This window comes from Mobula hypostoma, chromosome 5 (assembly GCF_963921235.1).
Source record: "Mobula hypostoma chromosome 5, sMobHyp1.1, whole genome shotgun sequence".
Taxonomy (NCBI): Eukaryota; Metazoa; Chordata; class Chondrichthyes; order Myliobatiformes; family Myliobatidae; genus Mobula; species Mobula hypostoma.
The window spans coordinates 12,146,513-12,174,492 of record NC_086101.1 but is presented as its reverse complement, the minus strand read 5'-3'; the positions used below and the strand labels follow the sequence as shown (position 1 = coordinate 12,174,492).

The 27,980-nt window shown below is 46.6% G+C and overlaps 2 protein-coding genes across 4 annotated transcripts in view; one reads left to right on the top strand and one right to left on the bottom strand.

The window, feature by feature from the left end:
- The window catches only part of tcf19l (transcription factor 19 (SC1), like), a 34,107-nt gene extending 33,146 nt beyond the window's left edge, over window positions 1–961 (bottom strand). Inside the window, exon 1 of the mRNA XM_063048026.1 lies at window positions 104–961. Coding sequence (XP_062904096.1) covers window positions 104–383 — 280 coding nt within the window. The 5' untranslated portion in view covers window positions 384–961. The remainder of the gene's footprint in view (window positions 1–103) is intronic.
- Window positions 962–3,540: 2,579 nt separating this feature from the next.
- The window catches only part of cchcr1 (coiled-coil alpha-helical rod protein 1), a 60,891-nt gene continuing 36,451 nt past the window's right edge, over window positions 3,541–27,980 (top strand). For 2 of the 3 annotated variants that reach the window (XM_063047403.1, XM_063047405.1), the window contains exons 1-5: window positions 3,541–3,852; window positions 7,403–7,592; window positions 12,702–13,098; window positions 17,395–17,570; window positions 25,725–25,860. In XM_063047403.1, the coding sequence (XP_062903473.1) occupies window positions 3,795–3,852; window positions 7,403–7,592; window positions 12,702–13,098; window positions 17,395–17,570; window positions 25,725–25,860 (957 nt within the window). In that variant the 5' untranslated portion in view covers window positions 3,541–3,794. The remainder of the gene's footprint in view (window positions 3,853–7,402; window positions 7,593–12,701; window positions 13,099–17,394; window positions 17,571–25,724; window positions 25,861–27,980) is intronic. The other variant, XM_063047404.1, reaches the window with a different exon arrangement.

Sequence of the window (27,980 nt, the reverse complement as noted above, 5' to 3'; positions counted from 1 at the left end):
ACCCCAGTCATACCCCAACCATTTAGTGTATATGCCCCACCCCTGCCAGTAACGTCCCAACCCCACCCAGTCCCTCCCCAACACCCATTGCCCCCATCCTCACCATTAGTGCTCCTGTCCACGATGTGCACCTTCCAGTCGCCGGCCGAGCCCCTCTCGGCCTGCAGCTCGGCGTGCACCCGCGAAATGAGTTCGTCAGCCCGGCCCGAGCTCAGGCGCAGGTCGGTCAAGTCAGCCTGGCGGCCCAGGCGAAAGGTACAGCGCTGACCGGCCGGCAGGAAGGTGTAGAGATCTCGCGGCGCGGCCGGCCCGGATTCGGGGCTCGGCTGAGGAGCGGTGCCGATGCGCAGCAGCTGCAGGCACGGTTGCACCTCCGACAGCATCGTCGCTCTGACTGGCGGCGGAACGGCCCTTGGAGCCCCGGGGCTCGCGCTCCGGCACGGGAGCCTCACGTCATCAAACCTGGGGCGACGGGTCGGGGGGAGATGATGCTACGTCATCGGAGCCCGAGCTCCTTCCACTGCATTGACAGCAAAGCTCTCGACAGGGTGCGGGCTGAGGCACCGACTGTCACGTCATCAAAGGACTCGTACTTGGTCCGCGAGACGAAAGAGTAGTGGAGGGGAGAGAGGCGCGCGCGATCGTTATGTCACCCAGGCGGCCGCGAGCCGACAGGGAGAAAAGAGGGCGCGAGGGTCGAGGGTGGTGGGGTCAAGTCGCGCGCTCGATACGGGGGCCGCCGCCAATAGGATGAGAGGCTGGAGGGGAAGGGCGCGAGAGCTCGGGTACCGGGGCTGCCGATGGTCCTGTCATCGCGCGGAGTCGGCGACAACTGCAGAGGCGGCCTCGAGGAGAGGGGTAGGTGTTATTGTGGGGGTAGGCGCCCCCACAACAAGCTGCAACCACCAGCTGCCCTTCGCTTGTTTCTCTTTCTTCTCCTCTGTTTACAGGAAGCGCCTTTGAAAATTGGCGCGCTGGAGCAACGGCGGCCAACCCCGCGAGATTTCATCTAAAGGCGGAGCCCCTCAACTTCTGCGCGTGCGCATTTGGAGACAGCAGCCGGGTTGTCGCCATATTTCATACAGGCGGGCGTGATCATTTGAGAGCGGCGCCAAGCAGACTTGTCAGATATTTCAGTGAAAAATTCCTCTTGACGTAGTGCAGTAATGAACGGAGTATCAATTGCAGTAACAATGAACGCTGCACGCGTCAAATTCAATCTACTGGTTTATGATATTAAACACAGTTTAGGAAATAAAAGTATTCTGGCGATTCTGACTCCCGTGTTTGTTCTGCTATTGAATAATTCAGTCACCACTCTTCTGCAATAGTCCCCTGTGCATCCTTTCGATTTGACAAACGATGATGGCAATGAATGAAACCGGGGATTCCACTGTTTACAGAACCATGTGGTTGCTAGATTAATGTGTAATGGAGTTTCGCTTTAACAGCTGTAAGTTTTCACCACATTCTGTTTTGTTTTTAAATTTCAGTCATTTCTTAATTTAAAATAACTTGCATCTTAGTGATCGACAATTCCACACCTATCACAGAAAAAGAGATTCCTCCCTTCAAATAATTTTTATCTTAGCCAGAGGGACTATCATATAATAAAGGATATTTTAATAATTATTTCGCCATCAGAATTGGTTTGTTTAATTTTCATTGATATTTGAATAGAGCAACAGCCTGACTATATAAAATTATGATTGAAAAGCAAACAAACAAGTTGTTAGAAACCAGAAACAGAAAGATAAAATGCTGGAAATAGTAAGCCTGCCAGGCAGCATCTTTGGAGGTAAAAATATAGTTAAATAGTCATAGTCATAGTCATACTCTATTGATCCCGGGGGAAATTGGTTTTTGTTACAGTTGCACCATAAATAATTAAATAGTAATAAAATAGTAATAGTAATAAAACCATAAATAGTTAAATAGTAATATGTAAATTATGCCAGGAAATAAGTCCAGGACCAGCCTGTTGGCTCAGGGTGTCTGACCCTCCAAGGGAGGAGTTGTAAAGCTTGATGGCCACAGGCAGCAATGACTTCCTATGACGCTCTGTGTTGCATCTCGGTGGAATGAGTCTCTGGCTAAATGTATTCCTGTGCCCAACCAGTACATTATGTAGTGGATGGGAGACATTGTCCAAGATGGCATGCAACTTGGACAGCATCCTCTTTTCAGACACCACCGTCAGAGAGTCCAGTTCCATCCCCACAACATCACTAGACTTACGAATAAGTTTGTTGATTCTGTTGGTGTCTGCTACCCTCAGCCTGCTGCCCCAGCATACAACAGCAAACATGAGAGCACTGGCCACCACAGACTCCTAGAACATCCTCAGCATCGTCCGGCAGATGTTAAAGGACCTCAGTCTCCTCAGGAAATAGAGACAGCTCTGACCCTTCTTGTAGACAGCCTCAGTGTTCTTTGACCAGTCCAGTTTATTATCAATTCGTATCCCCGGGTATTAGTAATCCTCCACCATATCCACACTGACAAATTGTAAATAGACTAAAATGGCTTAGAAGAGCGTGCACACAAAGAAACAGGCAACATTTCACCTGTGAATCTGCTGGGCTGGGCTTGCCTGTTGTATCTGATGCCCCGTGCACCCTACTCTGCATTGGCGAGGCCTGTTGTAAATTGAGGGACCACTTCATTGAGCACCTCCGCTCCCATGCCAAAAGCAGAACTTCCCTGTGGCCCAACACTTTAATTCCGAGTCTCACATGTTAGTCCATGGGCTCCTCTTGTGCCATAATAAGGCCATCCTCAGGGTGGAGGAGCAACACCTTGTATTCTATCTGGGCAGCCTCCAACCTGATGGCACAAATATCAATTTCTTCTTCGGTAAAAAAAATCTCTCCCTCTCTACTCTTATTCTATTCCCCCACTCTGGCCTCTTACCTCTTCTCACTTGCCTATCACCTCCCCTTGGTGCCCCTCTGCCTTCCACTTTCCTCTCCTTTCAGATTCCTTCATTTTTCCCACCCACCTGGCTTCACCTAGCACTTTCTTGCTCTCCTCCTTCACCCCCTCCCCCCACCTTTTTATTCTGGTGTCTTCCCCCTTCCTTTCCAGTCCTGAGCAAGGGTCTCGGTCCAAAACATCGTCTCTTGGTTCTTTTCCACAGATGCTGCCTGACTTGCTGAGTCGCCCCAGCACTTTGTGTATTGTTGCTTCGGATTTCCAGCATCTGCAGAATTTCGTGCGTTTGTGACCTTAATGATGGATGCCCCCTTTTGACACATCAAAGAAATATTAAGTTAGTCCCATATTTTATACACAATTAAAATTGGTTTTAAAAAGACGCGTGAGGAACTAAGCGGGGTTATGCAGCATCTGTGGAGGGAAATGGACAGCCAACTTTCGCGTCAAGACCTTTTGCCAGGACTGATTATGTTTATCGGGATTGTAAAAACGGGGAAGCTGTTGTCAAATATATAGATGTGCGCAGTCGGCGTTACTGTCACTCCAAGGACTGACTGCACTCAGAGCGGGAATTGTGCCAGCACCGGATGTTCGGGGGGACTGATAGGTCGTGGCAGGCGTTCTCCAGCCGGACGGTAAAAGATGTAACCGCCGGCGGAGTGTTTGTGGCGCCGGACGCGCGGAGTTGGCGGTTCGGTGAAGCGGGAGGGGCGGAGGGGAGAGGCAAACCCAGTCATTCTTTGCTCCACACTCCACCTCAGTAGGTGGCGGTACTGCACCGTTTGCCAACCGCCATTAAACATTACTGGAGGGAGAGCAACAACGAACCAAGTAACGGCAGGAGGAACGGGAGAGCGATGTCGGAGAGGCCAGGCAGAGGGCTGGAGCCACCGGCAGCTTTCGGGGGCAAAATCGGTACAAAATAAAGATAAAAAATGTCAAGAGAGCGGTGATGTAACTGCGATGGGGAGAGCCGATCTGGGGAATGACCTGCATGTCGTTGAGATTCCTGAAATGGTGTGGATGGGCAGGAGAATGGTACCAAGTGGGACTGTGGTACAGCGAGTGATATGCAAGTTTCCTGGTGTCAGTATAGCCTTGGTACGGAGTAATCATTGTATCCGCGGTGCGAAGTGACCGGTGTGTCCCCGGTACGGCGTGTTTGGTTTATCCTTGGTGTGGAGTGATCAGAATCTCCCTGGTGCAGAGGGAGACACGATCGAGTATGGTTGGTTCAGACTTAATGGATGGCCAAGTTAGGAGACAAAACTATAGGTTACTTTTATAGGAGACAAGCCCAATTGGTGTGGGGAAAATACTGTGAAATCATTGTTATAGGGACACAGACTCTATTGATGTTAGATGAGGTCGAGGCAAGACTTGGTGATGTAGTGGAGAAAGGTTTAAGATACATAAGATACAGTGGCATGCAAAAGTTTGGGCACCCCTAGTCAAAATTTCTGTTACTGTGAATTGCTAAGCAAATGAAAGATGGCCTGATTTCTAAAAGGCATATAGTTAAAGATGACATATTTCGTTAATATTTTAAGCAAGAAAACTTTTTTGTTTCCATCTATTTTAACTTCATCAGTCCACAAGACTTGTTTCCAAAATGCATCAGGCTTGTTTAGATGTTCCTTTGAACCTTTTGAATAGAACTTTCTGGCCGCAATGAGCAAAGGTATGTTTGGAGAAAAAAAGGGTGCAGAATTTCATGAAAAGAACCCCTCTCCAACTGTTAAGCATGGGGGTGGATTGATCATGCTTTGAGCTTGTGTTGCAGCCAGTGGCACGGGGAACATTTACTGGTAGAGGGAAGAATGAATTCAATTAAGTACTAGTAAATTCTGGAAGCAAACATCACACCGTCTGTAATAAAGCCGAAGATGAAAAGAAGATGGCTTCTACAACAGGATAATGAAACTAAACACACCTCAAAATCCACAATGGACTACCTCAAGAGGTGCAAGCTAAAGGTTTTGCCATGGCCCCTGACCTAAACATCGTCGAGAATATGTGGATAGACCTCGAGAGAGCCGTGCATGCAAGACAGCCCAAGAATCTCACTGAACTAGAAGCCTTTTGCAAGGAAGAGTGGGCAAAAATGCCCCAAACAAGAATTGAAAGACTCTTAGCTGGCTACAAAAAGCGTTTACCAAAGGGGGTAAGTACTCCCATGCAGGGTGCCCAAATTTTTGCTTCGGGCCCTTTTCCTTCTTTGTTATTTTGAAACTGTAAAAGATGAAAATAAAAAAGTTTTCTTAAAATATTAAAGAAATGTGTCATCTTTAACTTTATGCCTTTTGGAAATCAGTTCATCTTTTACTCGCTTAGCTATTCACAGTAACAGAACTTTTGCATGCCGCTGTATAGGAGCAGAATTAAGCCATCAAGTCTTCTCCGCCATTTGATCATGACGGACTTGTTTTCCCTCTCAACGCTATTCTGTCTTCTCCCCGTAACCTTTGATGCTTTGACTATTCCAGAACCTATCAAACTCCGCTTTGAATTACCTGATGACTTAGTCTCCACAGCCTTCTGTGAGTCACCACCCTCTGGCTAAAGAAATTCCTCCTCATCTCTGTTCTAAAGGGATGCTGTTGTATTTTGATATGCCTCCTGGTCCTGGATTCATCCACTATTGGAAATATCCTGTCCACGTCCACATTTGATTACTAATTTAATTGGCTCAGCACAATGTTGTGCGCTGAATGGTTTTTCTGTGCTGTACTGTTCTGTGTTCTAATATAGGAAACAGAGGCAGGTTTTGACATAGGAGCAAACTAGCTCTGTAAAGAATGTCTGCAGTGCACATAGAGGTTTGCAACTTAGTGCAGGTTTATAATGTGGAGTGATACTGAGGAAATGTTGAGATGTATGAGATTTGGGTTATCCCTATAGATAGCTATGGGCATATAGATATTTGAAATAGATATGCATTAATAACTGAGAGATTGCTTTGTGGGCTAGAAGTCTGAGTATGTGGCTATACAAATAGGTGACACAAATTATGGGGCATCGTATGTGGTTTTACACATAGCAAACTGGATATTGAAAAGAACAACGCACACAAAATTCTGGAGGAACTCAGCAGACTAGGCAGCATCTATGGAAGAAAATACAGTTAATGTTTTGGGCTGAAATCCTTTGGTAGGACTGACGAAGGGTCTCGGCCCGAAACATCAACTGTACTTCTTCCTATAGATGCTGTCTGGCCTGCTGCGTTCCACCAGCATTTAGTGTGTGTAGCTTGAATTTCCAGCATCTGCAGATTTCCTCGTGTTTGCTCTTTTTCCATAGATGTGATGATGACACTTTCTGACAAACAGTCTGAGTCCAGCATCTGCAGATTTTCTCTTGCTTGTGGATGGAATAGAGCAAGGCAAGATGGCGACATGTTTGATTGCAGCAACGTCTATGGGGTCAATCATGTGGACATTAAGAGCTTAAAACACTGCAGGTCTGTACCATCAACAACTCGCTCGTTGGCAGAGAAACTGAAGGAGCTGGGCTTGGTGCGGATTTTGCTGCTGCCTGCATTAGAGAGGCATCGGAGTAGACGGCGTGCAGTCTGACAGCGAGTGATCAGAGTGGTCGTAAAACCCTGTTGAACACTGTTAGTGCGGAATGTTGTAAGTCGGATTCACTGGTTTATGGGCGGATGGCGGGGGAGCTGCATGACCTTGGTCGTCGTACGGTAATGGCCTCAAGCTGCAGTGTTGCCTGTTTACAGCCGCCCAGGAGAGAGGCGTTGGAGTTGGTACACTCCCCCGGAGGTGATGTGATGTGATGTGGCATTGAAGCTGGACTCGGTGCTGCTCCGTTGTGATTGTTTGGCAGAAGACGGGCTGTACTGTCAACTGAACACTGCTGCAACATTCATGGACTCAGAATGTTGGACGGAATGTTTTTTTGTGTGACTGTATTTTACTGATGTCTTGTATGTGCTTTGTGCTGTGTGTGACTGTCGGTACTGTGTTTTGCACCTTGGTCCCAGAGTAATGCTGTTTTGTTTGGTTGTGTTGATGGGTATTCATGTATGGTTGAATGACAATTAAACCTGAACTTAGTGATAATCAGCAGTGAACCTTTTTGACATTAGTTGTACCTTATGCATTACACGGTCGGTACAACAAAATGGAAACAAGGTAAGGCCTGAGTGAAGCCATGGTAGAGTTAGGAGCTATGATCATGTTGTTCTACAGTTTGTAGGAAATTCAGGAATATGGAGAAAGGCGTGAAAGATTAAGTCCATTGCTGAAGTGCAAATTTAGGAATAGTCAGAGGTGTTAACAGCACTGAGTTTCAAGGAAGATCATTATAACAAAACAGGTTTAGAAGGGGAAAAACTTACTAAATAGCTGATCATAGATGAATTTTGCGAAGGCTCGGAGAAGGTTAAAGAGATTCTACTCCACTGGTGGTGTGTCGCAGGCTGTCTAAGTAAACCTGTTCTCGTCAACAGGGCCAGAGGACCTGATTCCCCCATCACACTTCAGCAGTCGAACCCGTGCCCCACCGCCACTGGACTCAAACCCCTGGGCTGCCCTGTCCAAGGCTACCAAAGACATCCTGGAACTGAGGCAAGAGAATGAACGTCTGAGGAGGAGGCAGGGATCACCAAACAGGTGCTGCTGCGAATTTGAAAAGGAAAGGTACGTTGATGCACTAAGGAAGATTGACACCCTCCAAGACGAAGCAAATTGCTTAAATGTCCCTCTGTCTACCACTCTAAACATTCAGTCCACCGCTGGATACAGTGTGTGCTTTTAAAAACTGCTTCCAGTTACTCACCAAGGCTCAGTACAGTGGATTCCAGTTAATTGGGACACATCAGGACCAATACATTTTGGCCCAATTAAGGGCTGCCCCAATTAGCTGAAGTGTCATGGCAATAGTTAAAAAGATATAAAGAAGGACAAACCACCTTAAACTAAGTAACAAATTATTTATTTAAATGAAAAACAGAACAAATTAGAGCACCATCCAATACTACTGTATCTCCATAAAACTGTATGTTAGTTCCATTACAGTAATTATCAATGGAGGAATTTACCCAGTGTATGCTGCAGTATAGGGTAGTTTGGAGTATTTTCAATTCTTTTAGTGGCATCTTGGCAAAGGTCCGAAATCTTTAAAAGTCAAAATTAAAAACAAATTGATAAAAAACCACTGTTTTTTGAATTGGTGTCTGTCGTCTGAAATCGATAACATAACGCAAGCACGTGCAACTGATGCTATTTTAAAAACTGTTTGCTCTAAGTACAGTATAATGTTTAAAGGCCACACAAGTGCACTCAGTTGATGCTAATTAGAACTGTTCGGCAACATTCTGCTGTCCCAATAGTGTCGCAAATAAACAGAGGGAGTCCCGGCTATTTTCTCCGGTAGTGTTTGCTCTTTAAGAGTTGTCCCAAATAAGAAGCTGCCCTGATTAACCGATGGCCCATTGAACTGGAATCTACTGTATTTCCAAGCCCATGGGATCAAAGGCACCATGTGCTGAGGTTCTTTCTGTCCCCGGTGTTGCAAAGTATGGGTTTGACCCGTTGCCACACAAAGTCCCAGCCTGCTGGATGGCGCCACACTACCTGTCCTTCGTTGAAAAGTTCTTCCAGATCAACGTCTTTGACCAGAACTCCGTTAGGTAGTGGTCAGTACAGAAAGTCCTGCAGAAGGACTTGATGGACACAGTGTGGTGGTTCCTGAACAGACTGTTTGGCAGAAAGCATCGTCATCAGATCTCAACAACAGGCGCAAGACCTTGCCTGGCTGGCAGTGAGAGGGGCCCTCCCAGTCTGGTCCGTGCTGCATGCCCAGAGCATCACCCCACTATGTGCGGCCCCGAGGTGACTAGTGGGGAGGAGATGGTCGCTCACCTCTTTGTGGACTGTGGGTTTGCGAAGAGGATGTGGAGAAAGGTGCGAGGGCCTGTGTCACGTTTCAACCCGAGCATCTGCGTGACGGAGGACACTGATCTACGGGGCTGTTCGCAGAGACGCATAGAAAGAAGAGCGTCAAGTGTTGTTGGGAGATGACCAACTCAGTGAAACACGCCCTTTGGTTTGCCAAGACTCGTTGGTTTTCCAGTACATGGAGGATTGCTGCTGACTGGCACATTCCAGGCTGCAGGACTATGTGCTGAGGGACGAACTGAAGCTCGGTGCAGTGAGGTCGGTGGGGAAAGACGTCTGGGTTTCTTCTACTGGACGGGGAGGGTCCAGGTTGGGTGAGGAAGCCCCTCAATTATTGTAGTAGTGAACCACCACAAGGGACCACATGAGTGGCACCAGGCACCCCACCCTGCAAAAACTCATAGAAACTACAGCGCAGAAACAGGCCTTTTGGCCCTTCTTGGCTGTGCCGAACCATTTTCTGCCTAGTCGCACTGACCTGCACACGGACCATATTCCTCCTTACACCTCCCATCCATGTATCTGTCCAATTTATTCTTAAATGTTAAAAAAGAACCCGCATTTACCACCTCGTCTGGCAGCTCATTCCATACTCCCACCACTCTCTGTGTGAAGAAGCCCCCCATAATGTTCCCTTTAAACTTTTCCCCCCTCACCCTAAACCCATGTCCTCTGGGTTTTTTTCTCCCCTTGTCTCAGTGGAAAAAGCCTGCTTGCATTCACTCTATCTATACCCATCATAATTTTATATACCTCTATCAAATCTCCCCTCATTCTTCTACGCTCCAGGGAATAAAGTCCCAACCTATTCAACCTTTCTCTGTAACTGAGTTTCTCAAGTCCCGGCAACATCCTTGTAAACCTTCTCTGCACTCTTTCAACCTTATTTATATCCTTTCTGTAATTTGGTGACCAAAACTGAACACAATACTCCAGATTCGGCCTCACCAATGCCTTATACAACCTCATCATAACATTCCAGCTCTTGTACTCAATACTTCGATTAATGAAGGCCAATGTACCAAAAGCTCTCTTTACGACCCTATCTACCTGTGATGCCACTTTTAGGGAATTTTGTATCTGTATTCCCAGATCCCTCTGTTCCACTACACTCCTCAGTGCCTTACCATTAACCCTGTATGTTCTATGTTGGTTTGTCCTTCCAACGTGCAATACCTCACACTTGTCAGTATTAAACTCCTCTATTTTTCAGCCCATTTTTCCAGCTGGTCCAAGTCCCTCTGCAGGCTCTGAAAACCTTCCTCACTGTCTACTACATCTCCAATCTTTGTATCATCAGCAAACTTGCTGATCCAATTTACCACATTATCATCCAGATCATTGATATAGATGACAAATAACAATGGACCCAGCACTGATCCCTGTGGCACACCACTAGTCACAGGCCTCCACTCAGAGAAGCAATTCTCTACCACCACTCTCTGGCTTCTTCCAATGGACCCAGCACTGATCCCTGTGGCACACCACTAGTCACAGGCCTCCACTCAGAGAAGCAATTCTCTACCACCACTCTCTGGCTTCTTCCATCGAGCCAATGTCTAATGCAATTTACCACCTCTCCATGTATACCTAGTGACTGAATTTTCCTAACTAACCTCCCATGCAGGACCTTGTCAAAGGCCTTACTGAAGTCCATGTAGACAATATCCACTGCCTTCCCTTCATCCACTTTCCTGGTAACCTCCTCGAAAAACTCCAGTAGATTGGTCAAACATGACCTACCACGCACAAAGCCATGTTGACTCTCCCTGATAAGTCCCAGTCTATCCAAATGCTTGTAGATTCTGCCTCTTAGTACTCCCTCCAATAACTTACCTACTACCGACATTAAACTTACTGGCCTATAATTTCTCGGATTACTTTTCGATCCTTTTTTAAACAACGGAACAACATGAGCCGCTCTCCAATCCTCTGGCACCTCACCTGTAGACAGTGACATTTTAAATATTTCTGCCAGGGCCCCTGCAATTTCAACACTAGTCTCCTTCAAGGTCCGAGGGAACACCCTGTCAGGTCCCGGGGATTTATCCACTTTAATTTTCCTCAAGACAGCAAGGACCTCCTTTTCGATATGTACAGTTTCCATGATCTCACTACTTGTTTCCCTTAATTCCATAGACTTCATGCCAGTTTCCTTAGTAAACACAGACGCAAAAAAGCTATTTAAGATCTCCCCCATTTCCTTTGGTTCTGCACATAGCCGACCACTCTGATCTTCAAGAGGACCAATTTTATCCCTTACAATCCTTTTGGTCTTAATATACCTGTAAAAGCTCTTTGGATTATCCTTCACTTTGACTGCCAAGGCAACCTCATGTCTTCTTTTAGCCCTCCTGATTTCTTTCTTAAGTATTTTCTTGCACTTCTTATACTCCTCAAGCACCTTATTTACTCCCTGCTTCCTATACACGTCGTACAACTCCCTCTTCTTCTTTATCAGAGTTGCAATATCCCTTGAGAACCAAGGTTCCTTATTCCTATTCACCTTGCCTTTAATCCTGACAGGAACATACAAATTCTGCACTCTCAAAGTTTCTGCTTTGAAGGCTTCCCACCTACCGATCACATCCATGCCAGAGAACAACCTGTCCCAATCCACGCTTTTTAGATCCTTTCTCATTTCTTCAAATTTGGCCTTCTTCCAGTTCAGAACCTCAACCCTAGGACCAGATCTATCCTTGTCCATGATCAAGTTGAAACTAATGGTGTTATGATCACTGGAACCAAAGTGCTCCCCTACACAGACTTCTGTCACTTGTCCTAACTCGTTTCCTGACAGGAAATTATAATAACAATATTGCATCCCCTCTAGTTGGTCCCTCTATATATTGGTTTAGAAAACTTTCCTGAACACATTTTACAAACTCTAAACCATCTAGACCCCTAACAGTATGGGAGACCCAATCAATATATGGAAAATTAAAATCCCCTACCACCACAACTTTATGTTTCCTGCAGTTGCCTGCTATCTCTCTGCAGATTTGCACTTCCAATTCTCTTTGACTATTGGGTGGTCTGTAATACAATCCCACTAATGTGGCCATACCTTTCCTGTTTCTCAGCTCCACCCATAAGGACTCAGTAGATAAGCCCTCTAATCTGTCCTGCCTGAGCACTGTTGTAATATTTTCCCTAACAAGCAATGCCACTCCCCCACCTTTCATTCCTCTGCCTCGATCACATCTGAAACATCGGAACCCTGGAATATTAAGCTGCCTCATTTCAGGGAGGTAGTACCAACAATTTGTGGGAGACTTCCAGGAGAGGTGGGATGTCTGCAACAGAGTAGCTCCTTAGCAGCCAGCCAGCTGGTTTAAATAACGTTAACTATGCTAATGAACGAATGACATCTGTTAAACTCACCTCAACATATCTTTTACAGTCTTAACCCACCACGGGCCATAGAAAAGTCAGTGTTGCAAACAGTCCAGCGAGCAACACTGTCATTATTTTGACCCCTATTAGGCAGGGGTACACTTTAGTGTAGTCTGGGCTGACGTACGTTTTATTTTTTTTGGAACACTCTGCAATGGCGTGCTCTCGCTTGCTTTCTCTCGCTCGCCCTCTCTCGCTTTCTCACTTGCTCGCTCTCTCGCTCTCACACTCTCTCTTGCTTTTCTCTCGCTCGCTCTCAAAAAAATTGATTTCCGTGATATTGTATGTAATTTGCGGGCATCAGGGAGCCACTATTAATATGCGGGGGACTCCCGGAAGTTCCAGGAGAGGTGGGATGTCTGTGGCAGTGTTTAGTCCTTGATTTTTTTAAATTATGAATAAAATTTATTTTGGTTAATAGGAAAAAATTCTGTTGTCTACCAACCCACACAGGTCATCAGAACAGGAGAGATCACTGCCGAGCCATGAGCTGGCCAGACGGGTGGAGGAGAGTTGGGAGGCACCCTGCCTGGAGGCGGGGCTGCTGAGGGACAGGGTGGCGCGGCAGGCGGCCGCCGTTGCCGAGAAGGACCGTCTGCTCGCCTGTCTGGGTGAGCAGCTGGGAGAGCTGAGGGCCGAGCTGCAGAGGCTGGGGGCAGCCCCGCCACAGCATCGCCACTGGGACGAGACGGAGGACCAGCGGCGAGAGTTGCATGCGGTGAGGGAAGGAGACCGCTCCCCCCAGGAGCCCGGGAAGCAGCAGGGAGAGCCAAAGGAGCTGAGAAGGAGGGAACAGCAAGATGGCTCAGCCTGGCTGAGAGAAGAGACAAGCAGGGAGAACCACTTGCAGGTCAGCAGGATGGCAGATGCTCGGCACCAACTCCCGGCAGTGCTGTTGCTCCAAATTTCTTTTATCTTAATAGCTGAAATGAGCAGGTGAAGATTTAAATGCACCCTAAGGGGCAACTTCTTCACACGAGTGTTGTTCACGTACAGTATCTATAACAAGTATTCACCCCTCACTGCCCTGGAAGTTTTCATGTTTTGTTGTTTTACAACATTGAACCACAGTGGATTTTGGTTTTTTTCACACTGATCAACAGAAAAAAGGCTCTTTTGTGTCAAAGTGAAAACAAATCTCTACAAAGTGATCTGCGTTAATTACAAATATAAAACACAAACTAATTGATTGCATAAGTATTCACCCCCTTCAAGTCAGTATTTAGTAGATGCACTTTTAGCAGCAATTACAGCATTTAGCCTATGTGAATAGGTCTCCATCAGCTTTGCACATCTGGACACTGCAATTTTTCCCCATTCTGCTTTACAAAACTGCTCAAGCTCTGTCAGATTGCATCGGATTCATGAATGAACAGCCCTTTTCAAGTCCAGCCACAAGTTGTCAATTGAATTGAAGTCTAGACTCTGACTTGCCCACTCCAGGACATTAACTTTGTTGTTTTTAAGACACTCCAGTGTAGTTTTGGCTTCATGCTTGGGGTCATTGCCTGGCTGGGAAACAAATCTTCTCCCAAGTCACAGTTCTCTTGCAGACTGCATCAGGTCTTCCTCAGGGTTTCCTGTATCTTGCTGCATTAAGTTTGCCCCCTACCTTCAAAAGTCTTCCAGGGCCTGCTGCAGTGAAGCATCCCCACAGCATGATGCAGCCAACCACCATGCTTCACGGTAGGGATGATGTGCGGTTCTTAGATTACGTGTTTAGTCTGATGGCCAAAAAGCCCAATTTTGGTTTCATCTGCCATAGAACCTTCTTCCAGCTGACTTCAGTCTCCCACATGCCTTCTGGAAAATTGTAGCCGAGATTTTATGTGAGTTTTTTTCAATGGTGGCCTTCTCTTTGCCCCTCTCCCTTAAAGCTGCGACCTGTGAAGCAGCCGGGCAAAGTAGTTGTTGTGTGTGCAGTCTCTCTTCATCTCAGCCACTGAAGCTTGTAACTCCTCCAGAGTTGTCGTAGGTCTCTTGGTGACCTCTCTCACTAGTCCCCTTCTTGCACGGTCACTCAGTTTTTGAAGACGGCCTGCTCTAGGTAGATTTATTCTTTCCATTTCTTGATGATTGATTTAACTGTCTCCATTCCCTGACTTGTGCTTTTCAATAACATTTTCGCGGAGTTGCTTGGAGTGTTCTTTTGATGACATAGTTTTTGCCTGGATGCTGACTCACCAACAGTTAGACCTTCCAGATACAAGTGTATTTTTACTACAATCAACTGAAACACTTGACCGCCCACAGGTCTCCAAAAACAGATTTCCATTTAACTAATTGTGTGACTTCTAAAACCATTTGGCAGCTCCAGTGATGATTTGATGTCACATTAAAGGGGAGTGGTGTTGAATACTTAGGCAATTAATTATTTTGTGTTTTATATTTGTAATTAATGTAGATCACTTTGCAGAATCTGTTTTCACTTTGACAGGAAGGAGTCCTTTTCTGTTGATCAGTGTCAAAAAAGTCAAATTAAATCCACTGTGATTCAATGTTGTAAAACAATAAAACATGAAAACATCTGGGGGGGGCAGGGTAAATACTTTTTATAGGCACTGTATTCGGTAATAGAAATAATTTTTAAATTCGTCTCTTGTTCTCTTCCAATTCAGCAGCAAGAGGTACCTCCAAACGAAGGGGTCCCTGGGCACATGTTCAGGATTGGAAGAAGTTAGTTCATTAGAGAAATATAAAGGATAAAATACAGAAAGAAAGAAATATGGTTAATGAGATCGTAAAGTAAACAAATTAAACCTTATGAACCAAACACCGAGTAACTCACTGCTGGAGGGAGGCACGAATATCCGACAGCTTTTCCAGTATCTATCTCTCTCTTTCCCAACATCTCTCATACCATCTTTCTCCCATCTCTCTCCATCTCTATCGCTATCTGTATATATTGCGCCCTATATATACAGTATATCTCCCTAACTCTATGTCTCTCTGTCTCTCTCATCTCTCATCTCTATCTCTTAGCACCAGTCGCAACCCAGCTTGAGAGAAGCTTTCCCCTTACACAAGGAAATTGCCCCATTTTTATACCGTTCCTCACCCTTTATCCTCGTACTTTCCCATGGCATAGAACCTGGTGGTTTCTGCACCTGCACAACCGCCTTCCCCTTCTCGGCAAGAATGTTTTTCAATATTATCTACTCGGGGCTGTAAACCAGTTCTCAAAGCATTCACAGTGGAATGGTCCCCTTTTACTTTGAACATTCCCACAGTCCAGACCAACGCCATTTTGTCTCACAAAACTCAATTTTGTATTATGCAATTTTGTACATGCCAAGGAGCAACTTCTTCCTTACATATTATGAGCTGCCAAAGGAAATGCTTGAGGCTGGTACAATAACATTTAAAAGACATATCGACAGAGACATGGATAGGAAAGGTTTACAGGATATGGGCCAAATGCTGGCAAATGAGACTGGCTTAGATGAGCATCTTGGTTGGCATGAACATGCCCAGCTGAAGGGTCTGTTTCCACTCTCTCATTCACTGACCTCGAGCCTCCCGCACCTGCAGAGTCAAAGGGGTAAGGCTTGGCACAGTGGTTAAACTGCTGGACTAGCTGGCAGAGGGAATGGTGGAGGTGGATAGGATTGCAGTGTTTAAAATACTTTTGGCCAGCTTCCTGTATAGGAAAGAGTTTACAGAATATGGGCAAATGGGATTAGTGTAGGTAGGCATCTTGGTCAGCATGGATAAGTCGAGCCAAAGGACCTGTTTCCATGCTGTATAACTCAGTGAATCTGTGAAGTGATCCAAGGAACGAGATTCAATCAAAACATGAATAAATCCCTTACTCACTCTTCCTTCAGTTAGTCCTGACGAAGGGTCTCGGCCTGAAACGTCGACTGTACCTCTTCCTATAGATGCTGCCTGGCCTGCTGCGTTCACCAGCAACTTTGATGTATGTTGCATAAAGAATTTAAACCCAATTAATAAACCAGAAAACACGGCTAGTAGAGTTGGATACTGTGTGCTGCTCTGATGGGTTTCAGTTTCTTATGACACTAAACATCCAAGGCCATGAAAACTATCAGATTGTCACTAATGTCCTTCAGGTGGAAATCTACCATTTTTAACCTGCTCAGAGCCGACAATATAGCTGACTGAAATAGCCCAGCAAGTGACTGGTGACCCCTGCCTTATGAGGTATGCTAGTCCACAGTATGATTTTCTGCAAGCTGTACATGTAGCGAGGCACTGTAACCTGGTGGTCAACGTAAAGCTTTACACTGCCAGCGACCTGGGTTAAATTCCCGCCGTTGTCTGTAAGGAGTTTGTACGTTCTCCACATGATAGCTGGGTTTCCTCCAGGTGCTCCAGTTTCCTCCCACAGTCCAAAGTCGTAGGTGTTAGGATTAGTGATTTGTGGGCGGCGACATTATCAGGCTGCCCCCAGTACATCCTCGGACTATGTTGGTCGTTGACACAAACGATGCATTTCATTGTGTGTTTCAGTGTACACATGACAAATAAAGCCAATCTGTAAGACCTTGATCTTTTATTGGAATCAGGTTTATTATCACTGACAGCGCAATACGTAAAAATTACTTTAAGTTTCAATAAAATCTATAAAAATATAATTAGTGCAAAAAGAGAACGAAATAGGGAGGTAGTGTTCAGGCTTCATGGACTGTTCAGAAATCTGAATGCAGAAGGGAAGAAGCTGTTCCTAAAACACTGAATGTGGATCTTCACCTTCCTGTACCTCCCCTCTAATGAGAAGAGGGCATGTCCCAATGGGGAGGGTCCTTAATCAGCGATGCCATCTCCATGAGGCACTGCCTCAGTGGCGGTGGCTAGAACCCATGATGGAGCTGCCTCCCTGATGTATCAAGAAATGCGACTTGAAAAAATTAATGCATGTATTCATTTTTTTTTACATAAATTCAATGGCTGTAAATTTTATCCCTATCTCAATTTTTGGTGAGTTTTCCAAGGGCGAATTTCCTTTTCCAAATGGCTGCAATGCAGTGGGGAGTGGCGTCGTCTGTACCAGTTCAGGGGTCATTAGTTGTCAATGTTGAATCCCGAAAATATGAATGAATGAATTTCCACCCCCTGCCACAAACTAGTGTAGCTGCAGATTCCAGCATCTGTGGGTATAAACCTTTCTTTCCGGTTCCGACAGCTGTCACTTGTGCCTAAGTCTCTGGACGGCGACCTGGAGACTCTGCGGCAAAGGGTGGCCGAGTTGGAGGAAGAGCTGCAGCAGACTCAAGAGAAAAGCCGGGGCGAGACGGCACACTTGAGGGCAACTCTTGAGACCACAGCTCAGGAGCGGGATGCCCTGCAGGAAGAACTGAGGTACGTGAAACCCTGGGTCTGTCTTGGCGTCCCTGAGTTCCTCCCTCTGCCCCATAAGGTTTTAGGTTCTGTGCTGGACTGTCAGCCGTCAACCTGGGATTTCACACATGCAGTACAGAGAAGGGACCCTTCATCGCCAATCCCAATGCCTGTATGCTAATTGCATTTTCCCACTTCATGCCTTTACCTTTCCTAACCAAGAACCTACCCAAATGCCTTTTAACTGTGGCAATGTTATTTGCCAATGGCACCTCCTCTGGCAGCTCACTCCAGGTACTCACCACCCTCTGTGTGAAAAAAACATTCCCTTCACCCCTCCATTAAACTTCTTCCCTGTCATCTTCACTGTTTTCCCTCTAGTTCCAGACACTCCTGCCCTGGAGAAAAGATTCTATCTATTTGCTACACTGTTTATTGCTTGTACTATTTGTTTATTTTAAGGTAACTTGTAGTGATTTTTAAAGGTCTTTGCAATGTGCTTCTGGCTTAAAACAACAAATTTCACAACATATATAAGTGATGATAAACCTGGTTTTGTTTCTGATCCAATCTATGCTCCTTGTAATTTTATAATCCTGTGTGTTCACCCTTTACCCTGACATACTTTGATGTCCGTCCGGTCTCTCCTTGTAACTACAGCCCTGGATTTTCAGACAACCTCCTGGCAGATATTGGTGCCCACGGTATCTAGGGGTGGTGAACCTTTTTGAGAGTGTGTGCCCAAGTTGCTGATTATTTTTAATGCCATGGACCGATACCATGAAGCAAGGGGGTCTGTGGACCCCAAGTTGGGGTCTGCCTGGAGAAGAGGATGTGTACACGCTTCTTCCCAAACTGCCTGCACATTCCCATCTCAGCAATTCCCCCCTTGTGTATCATTGTTGGAAAGGTGTGCTGTGTGCAGTTCAATACCTGCCGCTGTCTGTATGTTCTTCCCGTGGCAATGTGGTTTTCCTCCGGGTACTCTAGATTCCTCCCACATTTCAAAGACATACAGATTAGAGTTGGTAAATTGTGGGCATGCTGTGGCGCTGGAAGCATAGCAGCTCTTGTGGGCTACCCTCAGCACAGCTCGTCGTTGACAGACAATCCATTTCACTGAACACACATAAAAGTTGCTGGTGAACGCAGCAGGCCAGGCAGCATCTGTAGGAAGAGGTGCAGTCAACGTTTCAGGCCGAGACCCTTCGTCAGGACTAACTGAAGGAAGAGTGAGTAAGGGATTTGAAAGCTGGAGGGGGAGGGGGAGATGCAAAATGATAGGAGAAGACAGGAGGGGGAGGGATGGAGCCGAGAGCTGGACAGGTGATAGGCAGAAGGGGATACAAGAGGATCATGGGACAGGAGGTCTGGGAAGAAAGACGGGGGGGGGGGTGACCCAGAGGATGGGCAAGAGGTATATTCAGAGGGACAGAGGGAGAAAAAGGAGAGTGAGAGAAAGAATGTGTGCATAAAAAAGAGTAACAGATGGGGTACGAGGGGGAGGTGGGGCCTAGCGGAAGTTAGAGAAGTCAATGTTCATGCCATCAGGTTGGAGGCTACCCATACGGAATATAAGGTGTTGTTCCTCCAACCTGAGTGTGGCTTCATCTTTACAGTAGAGGAGGCCGTGGATAGACATGTCAGAATGGGAATGGGATGTGGAATTAAAATGTGTGGCCACTGGGAGATCCTGCTTTCTCTGGCGGACAGAGCGTAGATGTTCAGCAAAGCGGTCTCCCAGTCTGCGTCGGGTCTCACCAATATATAAAAGGCCACATCGGGAGCACCGGACGCAGTATATCACCCCAGTCGACTCACAGGTGAAGTGATGCCTCACCTGGAAGGACTGTTTGGGGCCCTGAATGGTGGTAAGGGAGGAAGTGTAAGGGCATGTGTAGCCTGTTGTTTGCGTTTAAATTCACTACTGCGAAGCCTCTTCCGGTGATGCCTACACCGAAGAAGTTTAGATCCTCTCTTCGACGGGAGTTCAGTGAAACCATCTCTCACTGCTCCCCATCTGTGATTTCTTCGGCTCTTCAACTTTTCGACCAGACTTTCACTCAAACTCGCTATCACAGCCATGTATCCTTTCTTGGAACGTGCCTCCGTCGCCAACTTACTCCAGTTGGCTTTAGGATTCGTTTCCAAGCCTCTCAATTTGGACCTTCTGAGGATCCCAGGTACTCACATTTCATTGACTCTGCCTCTCGCCGCTTCTCCCGTCAAGCTCTGAAGGCGACGCTCTCCGCCATGAGGAGGTACTTGGTGTCCCTATCCCAGACCCTTCCACACCTTCGGGACACTTTCTTCGCCGTCTGTAATGGTCCTACCCGCTATTTCATCCTCCGTCGGATCCACGCCTGCAATCGCCGTTTCTTTGACTTTGTCATGTTAGGCAAAGATCGCAAGATCTTACATCTACGGACTCCAGAGCCTGCCGGCCCCGACGCTAGCAGGCATGAACTTTCGGTTGCGGCCCCTGCCGTTGATCTCGGCGGCTCCAACACCTCAGGACATATTCAAAACCTGGACTCCAGCAACGACCATGGAGACATTCAAAGCGATCGCGCAACCACCAACTGCGACTCCAGCCTTGAACTCCAGGCCGGGTCTTTATGTGCTGCTGTTGTGACTCCCGTCTCCCCTTCCCCCACCACCACTCCGCAGCCCCGTCTTCCTCAGATCCCACCGTCAACTCCTGGGCCCTCAGAGGCTCCATCTTCCTCTCACCCCAACCCTCCCCTCTCCATTGACACCCCCACCCTCCCCCCTCCCCCCTCTGATCCCAGCTCTCATCCGTGCCGGGTCTTTACCATCCCCTCCGACCTTCAACTGTCGGAGGCAGAACGCTCTGTTCTCAGTAAGGGCCTCACGTTTGTCCCCCTTCGCCCACACCTCAGCGAGTTCCGTGTTCGCCATGATGCAGAACTTTTCTTCCGCCGTCTCCGTCTCCGAGCCTACTTCTTCGGCAAGGACTCTTCCACCCCCACCGATGACCCCTTCTCCCGTCTTCAACCCTCCTCTTCTTCATGGACACCCCGCTGTGGTCTTCTGCCTGCTCTGGATCTCTTTATTGCCAACTGCCGACGGGACATCAACCGTCTCGACTTCACCGCACCTTGTCCCCATTCCAACCTCACTCCTTCGGAACGCTCTGCTCTCCACTCCCTCCACACTAATCCTAACATTATTATTAAACCCGCTGATAAAGGGGGTGCTGTTGTAGTCTGGGGTACTGACCTCTACCTTGCCGAGGCACAGCGACAACTCGCGGATACCTCCTCTTATTTACCCCTCGATCGTGACCCCACTAAGGAGCACCAGGCCATTGTCTCCCACACTATCAACGACTTTATCCGCTCAGGGGATCTTCCATCCACTGCTACCAACCTTATAGTTCCCACACCCCGCACTTCCCGTTTCTACCTCCTACCCAAGATCCACAAACCTGCCTGTCCTGGCCGACCTATTGTCTCAGCTTGCTCCTGCCCCACGGAACTCGTTTCTGCATACCTCGACACTGTTTTATCACCCCTTGTTCAATCCCTTCCGACCTATGTTGGTGACACTTCTCACGCTCTTAAACTTTTCGATGATTTTAAGTTCCCTGGCCCCCACCGCTTTATTTTCACCATGGATGTCCAGTCCTTATATACTTCCATCCCCCATCAGGAAGGTCTCAAAGCTCTACGCTTCTTTTTGGATTCCAGACCTAATCAGTTCCCCTCTACCACCACTCTGCTCCGTCTAGCAGAATTAGTCCTTACTCTTAATAATTTCTCCTTTTGCTCCTCCCATTTCCTCCAAACTAAAGGTGTAGCTATGGGCACCCGTATGGGTCCTAGCTATGCCTGCCTTTTTGTTGGGTTTGTGGAACAATCTATGTTCCGTGCCTATTCTGGTATCTGTCCCCCACTTTTCCTTCGCTACATCAACGACTGCATTGGCGCTGCTTCCTGCACGCATGCAGAACTCGTTGACTTTATTAACTTTGCCTCCAACTTTCACCCTGCCCTCAAGTTTACCTGGTCCATTTCCAACACCTCCCTCCCCTTTCTAGATCTTTCTGTCTCTGTCTCTGGAGACAGCTTATCCACTGATGTCTACTATAAGCCTACTGACTCTCACAGCTATCTGGACTATTCCTCTTCTCACCCTGTCTCTTGCAAAAACGCCATCCCCTTCTCGCAATTCCTCCGTCTCCGCCGCATCTGCTCTCAGGATGAGGCTTTTCATTCTAGGACGAGGGAGATGTCTTCATTTTTTAAAGAAAGGGGCTTCCCTTCCTCCACTATCAACTCTGCTCTTAAACGCATCTCCCCCATTTCACGTACATCTGCTCTCACTCCATCCTCCCACCACCCCACTAGGAATAGGGTTCCCCTGGTCCTCACCTACCACCCCACCAGCCTCCGGGTCCAACATATTATTCTCCGTAACTTCCGCCACCTCCAACGGGATCCCACCACTAAGCACATCTTTCCCTCCCCGCCTCTCTCTGCATTCCGCAGGGATCGCTCCCTACACAACTCCCTTGTCCATTCGTCCCCCCCATCCCTCCCCACTGATCTCCCTCCTGGCACTTATCCGTGTAAGCGGAACAAGTGCTACACATGCCCTTACACTTCCTCCCTTACCACCATTCAGGGCCCCAAACAGTCCTTCCAGGTGAGGCATCACTTCACCTGTGAGTCGACTGGGGTGATATACTGCGTCCGGTGCTCCCGATGTGGCCTTTTATATATTGGTGAGACCCGACGCAGACTGGGAGACCGCTTTGCTGAACATCTACGCTCTGTCCGCCAGAGAAAGCAGGATCTCCCAGTGGCCACACATTTTAATTCCACATCCCATTCCCATTCTGACATGTCTATCCACGGCCTCCTCTACTGTAAAGATGAAGCCACACTCAGGTTGGAGGAACAACACCTTATATTCCGTATGGGTAGCCTCCAACCTGATGGCATGAACATTGACTTCTCTAACTTCCGCTAGGCCCCACCTCCCCCTCGTACCCCATCTGTTACTCTTTTTTATGCACACATTCTTTCTCTCACTCTCCTTTTTCTCCCTCTGTCCCTCTGAATGTACCTCTTGCCCATCCTCTGGGTCACCCCCCCCCCCCCGTCTTTCTTCCCGGACCTCCTGTCCCATGATCCTCTCGTAACCCCTTCTGCCTATCACCTGTCCAGCTCTCGGCTCCATCCCTCCCCCTCCTGTCTTCTCCTATCATTTTGCATCTCCCCCTCCCCCTCCAGCTTTCAAATCCCTTACTCACTCTTCCTTCAGTTAGTCCTGACGAAGGGTCTCGGCCTGAAACGTCGACTGCACCTCTTCCTACAGATGCTGCCTGGCCTGCTGCGTTCACCAGCAACTTTTATGTGTGTTGCTTGAATTTTCAGCATCTGCAGAATTCCTGTTGTTTGCGTTTAAATCCATTTCACTGTCTGTTTTGAAGTATATATGACAATAAAGATCATCTTAAACTTTATGCAAAAATTATCATTGATTAATGAACTAGTAATATTAATTAAAAACTTTTTAAGGAACGAAGATGATTCCTGTTGCTTATTTATGCATATTCATTGTTTTACAATGAATGAAAGTATAACAGACAGATTGAAATAATTGAGGCTCTTAAAACAAATCTGTTCAAAATTTATTAACATTTGTCCTTTAAAAAGACTATTCATTTCTGAATAATATTGTCAGCCACAGTTTACTGTCCAAATACTGATGCGTACACCAGTTTAAAAATGTATCATTAATGTAACACATTCTCGCAACCATGTAGCTGGTGCTGAGCCGGTGTGAGACGTTTCCTGTGAAGATATCTCATTACTCTCGGGTTGTAAAAAATCATTTGCTGCTTCAATTGGCAGTAAAGATCATCATTGTGTATCTTTATAATCATTTGCAGTAAAGATAATTATTGTGTATCTTTATATTATAATTGTTTATCTTTTTATTATAATCATTGTGTATCTTTATATTATGGGTGGAATTTAAAGAAATGAGCAGCAGCCCTGCATGTCGCCTGCCAACAAAATTTTTGTGCGTGCCTTCTTGGGTACGCTTGACATAGGACTGGTGTGTTCTCACGACTTTGCCTTCCTATAGTTCACACTCAATAACACAGCAGCGCTGCAGTTAGTGCAATGCTTTATAGTACCGGCTGTGAGATCGGGGTTCAGTTCCCGTCGCTGTCTGTAAGGGGTTTTAATGGTCTCCCCCGACTGGGTGATTTCCTACAAGTGCTCTGGCTTCCTCCCGCTTTCCGAAGAAGCACAGTTAGGGTTAGTGAGTTGTCGTTATGCTACGTTGGAGCTGGAAGCACCGCAACATTTGTAGGCTGCCCCCAGCGGACCCCTTATTGATTTAATTTGATACGAAGCGATACAGTTCACTGTACGCTTCGAAGCACACAACATGCGGCAAATAGCGCTAACGCTTATCTTATGTGATAGAAACATAGAAACATAGAAAATAGGTGCAGGAGTAGGCCATTCGGCCCTTCGAGCCTGCACCGCCATTTATTATGATCATGGCTGATCATCCAACTCAGAACCCAGCCTTCCCTCCATACCCCCTGACCCCTGTAGCCACAAGGGCCATATCTAACTTCCTTTTAAACATAGCTAATGAACTGGCCTCAACAGTTTGCTGTGGCAGAGAATTCCACAGATTCACCACTCTCTGTGTGAAGAAGTTTTTCCTAACCTCGGTCCTAAAAGGCTTCCCCTCTATCCTCAAACTGTGACCCCTCGTTCTAGACCTCCCCAACATCGGGAACAATCTTCCTGCATCTAGCCTGTCCAATCCCTTTAGGATCTTATACGTTTCAATCAGATCCCCCCTCAATCTTCTAAATTCCAACGAGTACAAGCCCAGTTCATCCAGTCTTTCTTCATATGAAAGACCTGCCATCCCAGGAATCAATCTGGTGAACCTTCTTTGTACTCCCTCTATGGCAAAGATGTCTTTCCTCAGATTAGGGGACCAAAACTGCACACAATACTCCAGGTGTGGTCTCACCAAGGCCTTGTACAACTGCAGTAGTACCTCCCTGCTCCTGTACTCGAATCCTCTCGCTATAAATGCCAGCATACCGTTCGCCTTTTTCACCGCCTGCTGTACCTGCATGCCCACTTTCAATGACTGGTGTATAATGACACCCAGGTCTCGTTGCACCTCCCCTTTTCCTAATCGGCCACCATTCAGATAATAATCTGTTTTCCTATTTTTGCCACCAAAGTGGATAACTTCACATTTATCCACATTAAATTGCATCTGCCATGAGTTTGCCCACTCACCCAACCTATCCAAGTCACCCTGCATCCTCTTAGCATCCTCCTCACTGCTAACACTGCCACCCAGCTTCGTGTCATCCGCAAACTTGGAGATGCTGCATTTAATTCCCTCATCCAAGTCATTAATATATATTGTAAACAACTGGGGTCCCAGCACTGAGCCTTGCGGTACCCCACTAGTCACCGCCTGCCATTCTGAAAAGGTCCCGTTTATTCCCACTCTTTGCTTCCTGTCTGCTAACCAATTCTCCACCCACACCAATACCTTACCCCCAATACCGTGTGCTTTAAGTTTGCACACTAATCTCCTATGTGGGACCTTGTCAAAAGCCTTTTGAAAATCCAAATATACCACATCCACTGGTTCTCCCCTATCCACTCTACTAGTTACATCCTCAAAAAATTCTATGAGATTCGTCAGACATGATTTTCCTTTCACAAATCCATGCTGACTTTGTCCGATCATTTCACCGCTTTCCAAATGTGCTGTTATCACATCCTTGATAACTGACTCCAGCAGTTTCCCCACCACCGACGTTAGGCTAACCGGCCTATAATTCCCCGGTTTCTCTCTCCCTCCTTTTTTAAAAAGTGGGGTTACATTAGCCACCCTCCAATCCTCAGGAACTAGTCCAGAATCTAACGAGTTTTGAAAAATTATCACTAATGCATCCACTATTTCTTGGGCCACTTCCTTAAGCACTCTGGGATGCAGACCATCTGGCCCTGGGGATTTATCTGCCTTCAATCCCTTCAATTTACCTAACACCACTTCCCTACTAACATGTATTTCGCTCAGACGTGTCTGAGCTTCCTGAGGTGGGATTAAATAAAACCACCTTCTTCCTCTTTACTGTTGCAGTAAAGCCAGAGGGACGCTGGAATCCCAAGGCTCCTTGATCCGACAACTCCGCACCTACATCGGACAACTGGTGCCGGATGAGAAGCAGCTGGAAGAAGCCCGGCAGGAGAAGGAGCAGCTGAGCAGCAGGGTGCAGGTAGGCCTGGCCACTGACCGTGGTCACAGACAGCACACAGCACTGTTTCCAACCGTGATAAACAAGGGGGGAATTGCTGAGGTGGGAACGTGTAGCCAGTTCGGGAAGAAGCTGCCTGCACATCCCTGTCTCATGATAACATGTGAGACTCGCATGGTAAACAATCTTGGTGTCATACAGATGACAAACAACAAGGGACACAGCACCAATCCCTGCGGCACACGACCAGCCACAGGCCTCCAGTCAGAGAGGCAACCCTCTACTACCAGTCTCTGGTTTCTCTCACAAAGCTAATGTTTAATCTAATTTACTACCTCCTCCTGAATGCTGAGAGATTGAACGTTCGTGACCAGCCTCCCATGTGGAAAATTGTTAAATGCCTAACTAAAGTTCATGTAGACAACATACATTGCCTTGCCTTCATCCACTTTCCTGGTAACTTCCTCAGAAAACTCTTTAAGATTGGTAAGACATGACCCAACCACGCACCAAGCCATGATGACTATCCCTAATCAGTTTATGTTTATCCAAATGCTCATTTATCCAATCCCTTCCAATAAGTTTCTAGCAACTGATGTCAGACTCACCGGCTTATAAATTCCTGGTTTCTGTTTAGGGCCTTTTTAAACAGCAGAACAACATTAGCTATTCTCCAATCCTTTGGTACCTCCCCTGTCGCTAAAGATGATTTAAATATCAATGTTAGGGCCCTGGCAACTTCTGCAGTTGCCTCCCATAGGGTCCAAGCGAACGCCTTGTCAGGCCGTGGGGATTTATCCACCTTGATTTGCCCCAGGGTAGCAAACACCTATGTAATCTGTATAGGGTCCATGAAGTTGATGCCGCTTTGCCTCACTTCCATAGACTCGGTCCGTATCCTGAGAAAATATAGATGTAAATAATTCATTTAAGATCACCCCATTTTGGCGTGATGGAGCTGGGGCCTCCTCAGACTGTCAGAGTTGAATGATCACCTCTCACTGCATCTATTATCGGGTTTCAGCGCTGATTGGCTTCACATCTGCTGTCAGTTTCAAACAGCCACCTGTTCCGGGGCGGTGGGGGGGTGTGGGGTAGTTTTATATGTTATTAATTTTGTGAATGAAACAATTAGCTTCAATTTTCAGTTCACCAAGATTGATTTTTGCTTGTTCCATGATCAGCATATGTTCACTGCGACGCTGATGAATCCACTCTTTCAATACACGACTGAGATCTTCACTTTTCGTTTTATGCAGTGTTGTTCTATTTTCCATTAACCTCTGTTGTGTGGTCACTTCTCAGCAGTCTGTGGTGCACAGAGATCTGTGCATTGCTTGGGAACCTTCCCAGCGCTTTGCGCAGTTTTCCATTTTTCCATTTGTGGCATCGTCAGTGCTCAAAATAAAATTTTGGATTTAGAATTTCAGATAAGGGGTACTCAGCCTGCATTGATAATTGTTTTTTTACTGTCACATGCACCAGGTACAGTGAAAAGCTTGACTGGCATACTCTTCATACAGATCAAATTACTGCCAGTGCATTGAGCAAGATTAAAGTAGAACTATAAAGAGACTGAAAAAGTGGCAGCACGGCTAGGAAGGGAATATGGAAGAAACTCCGTATGATAGCAGTTCATCAGCTTTTTCATTCAGGTTTTAAAGCTCAGAATCAGAATCGGTTACTATCACTGGCACTTGTAGTGAAATTTGTTTTGTTGAAGCAGTACATCCAGTACATAATAAATATATAATTTACAGTAAGAAATTAAACTAAATAAGTAGCGCAAAAAGAGAGGAAAAATATCGAGTGAGTGATTATGGGTTGGTTTTTTATCCCATCAGAAACCTGATGGCGGATTCATAAATCTTTGAGTATGTGTCTTCAGGCTCCTGTACCTCCTTCCTAATGGTAGCACTAAGAAGTGGGCATGTGCTGGGTGATGGATGCTGCCTTTTTCAGACGTCATTTTTTGAAGATGTCCTCGATGCTGGGGAGGCTAGTGCCTCTGTGTTCTTCTGGAAGATGGAGAAGGGACAAGGGAATGACACACTGAAGATGGGTGGAATGGAAGGAAGCAGCAAGGTTTGGCAGTGTTCACCACTGTCTGCAGCTTCATTTGTTCCAGGGCAGAGCAGTTG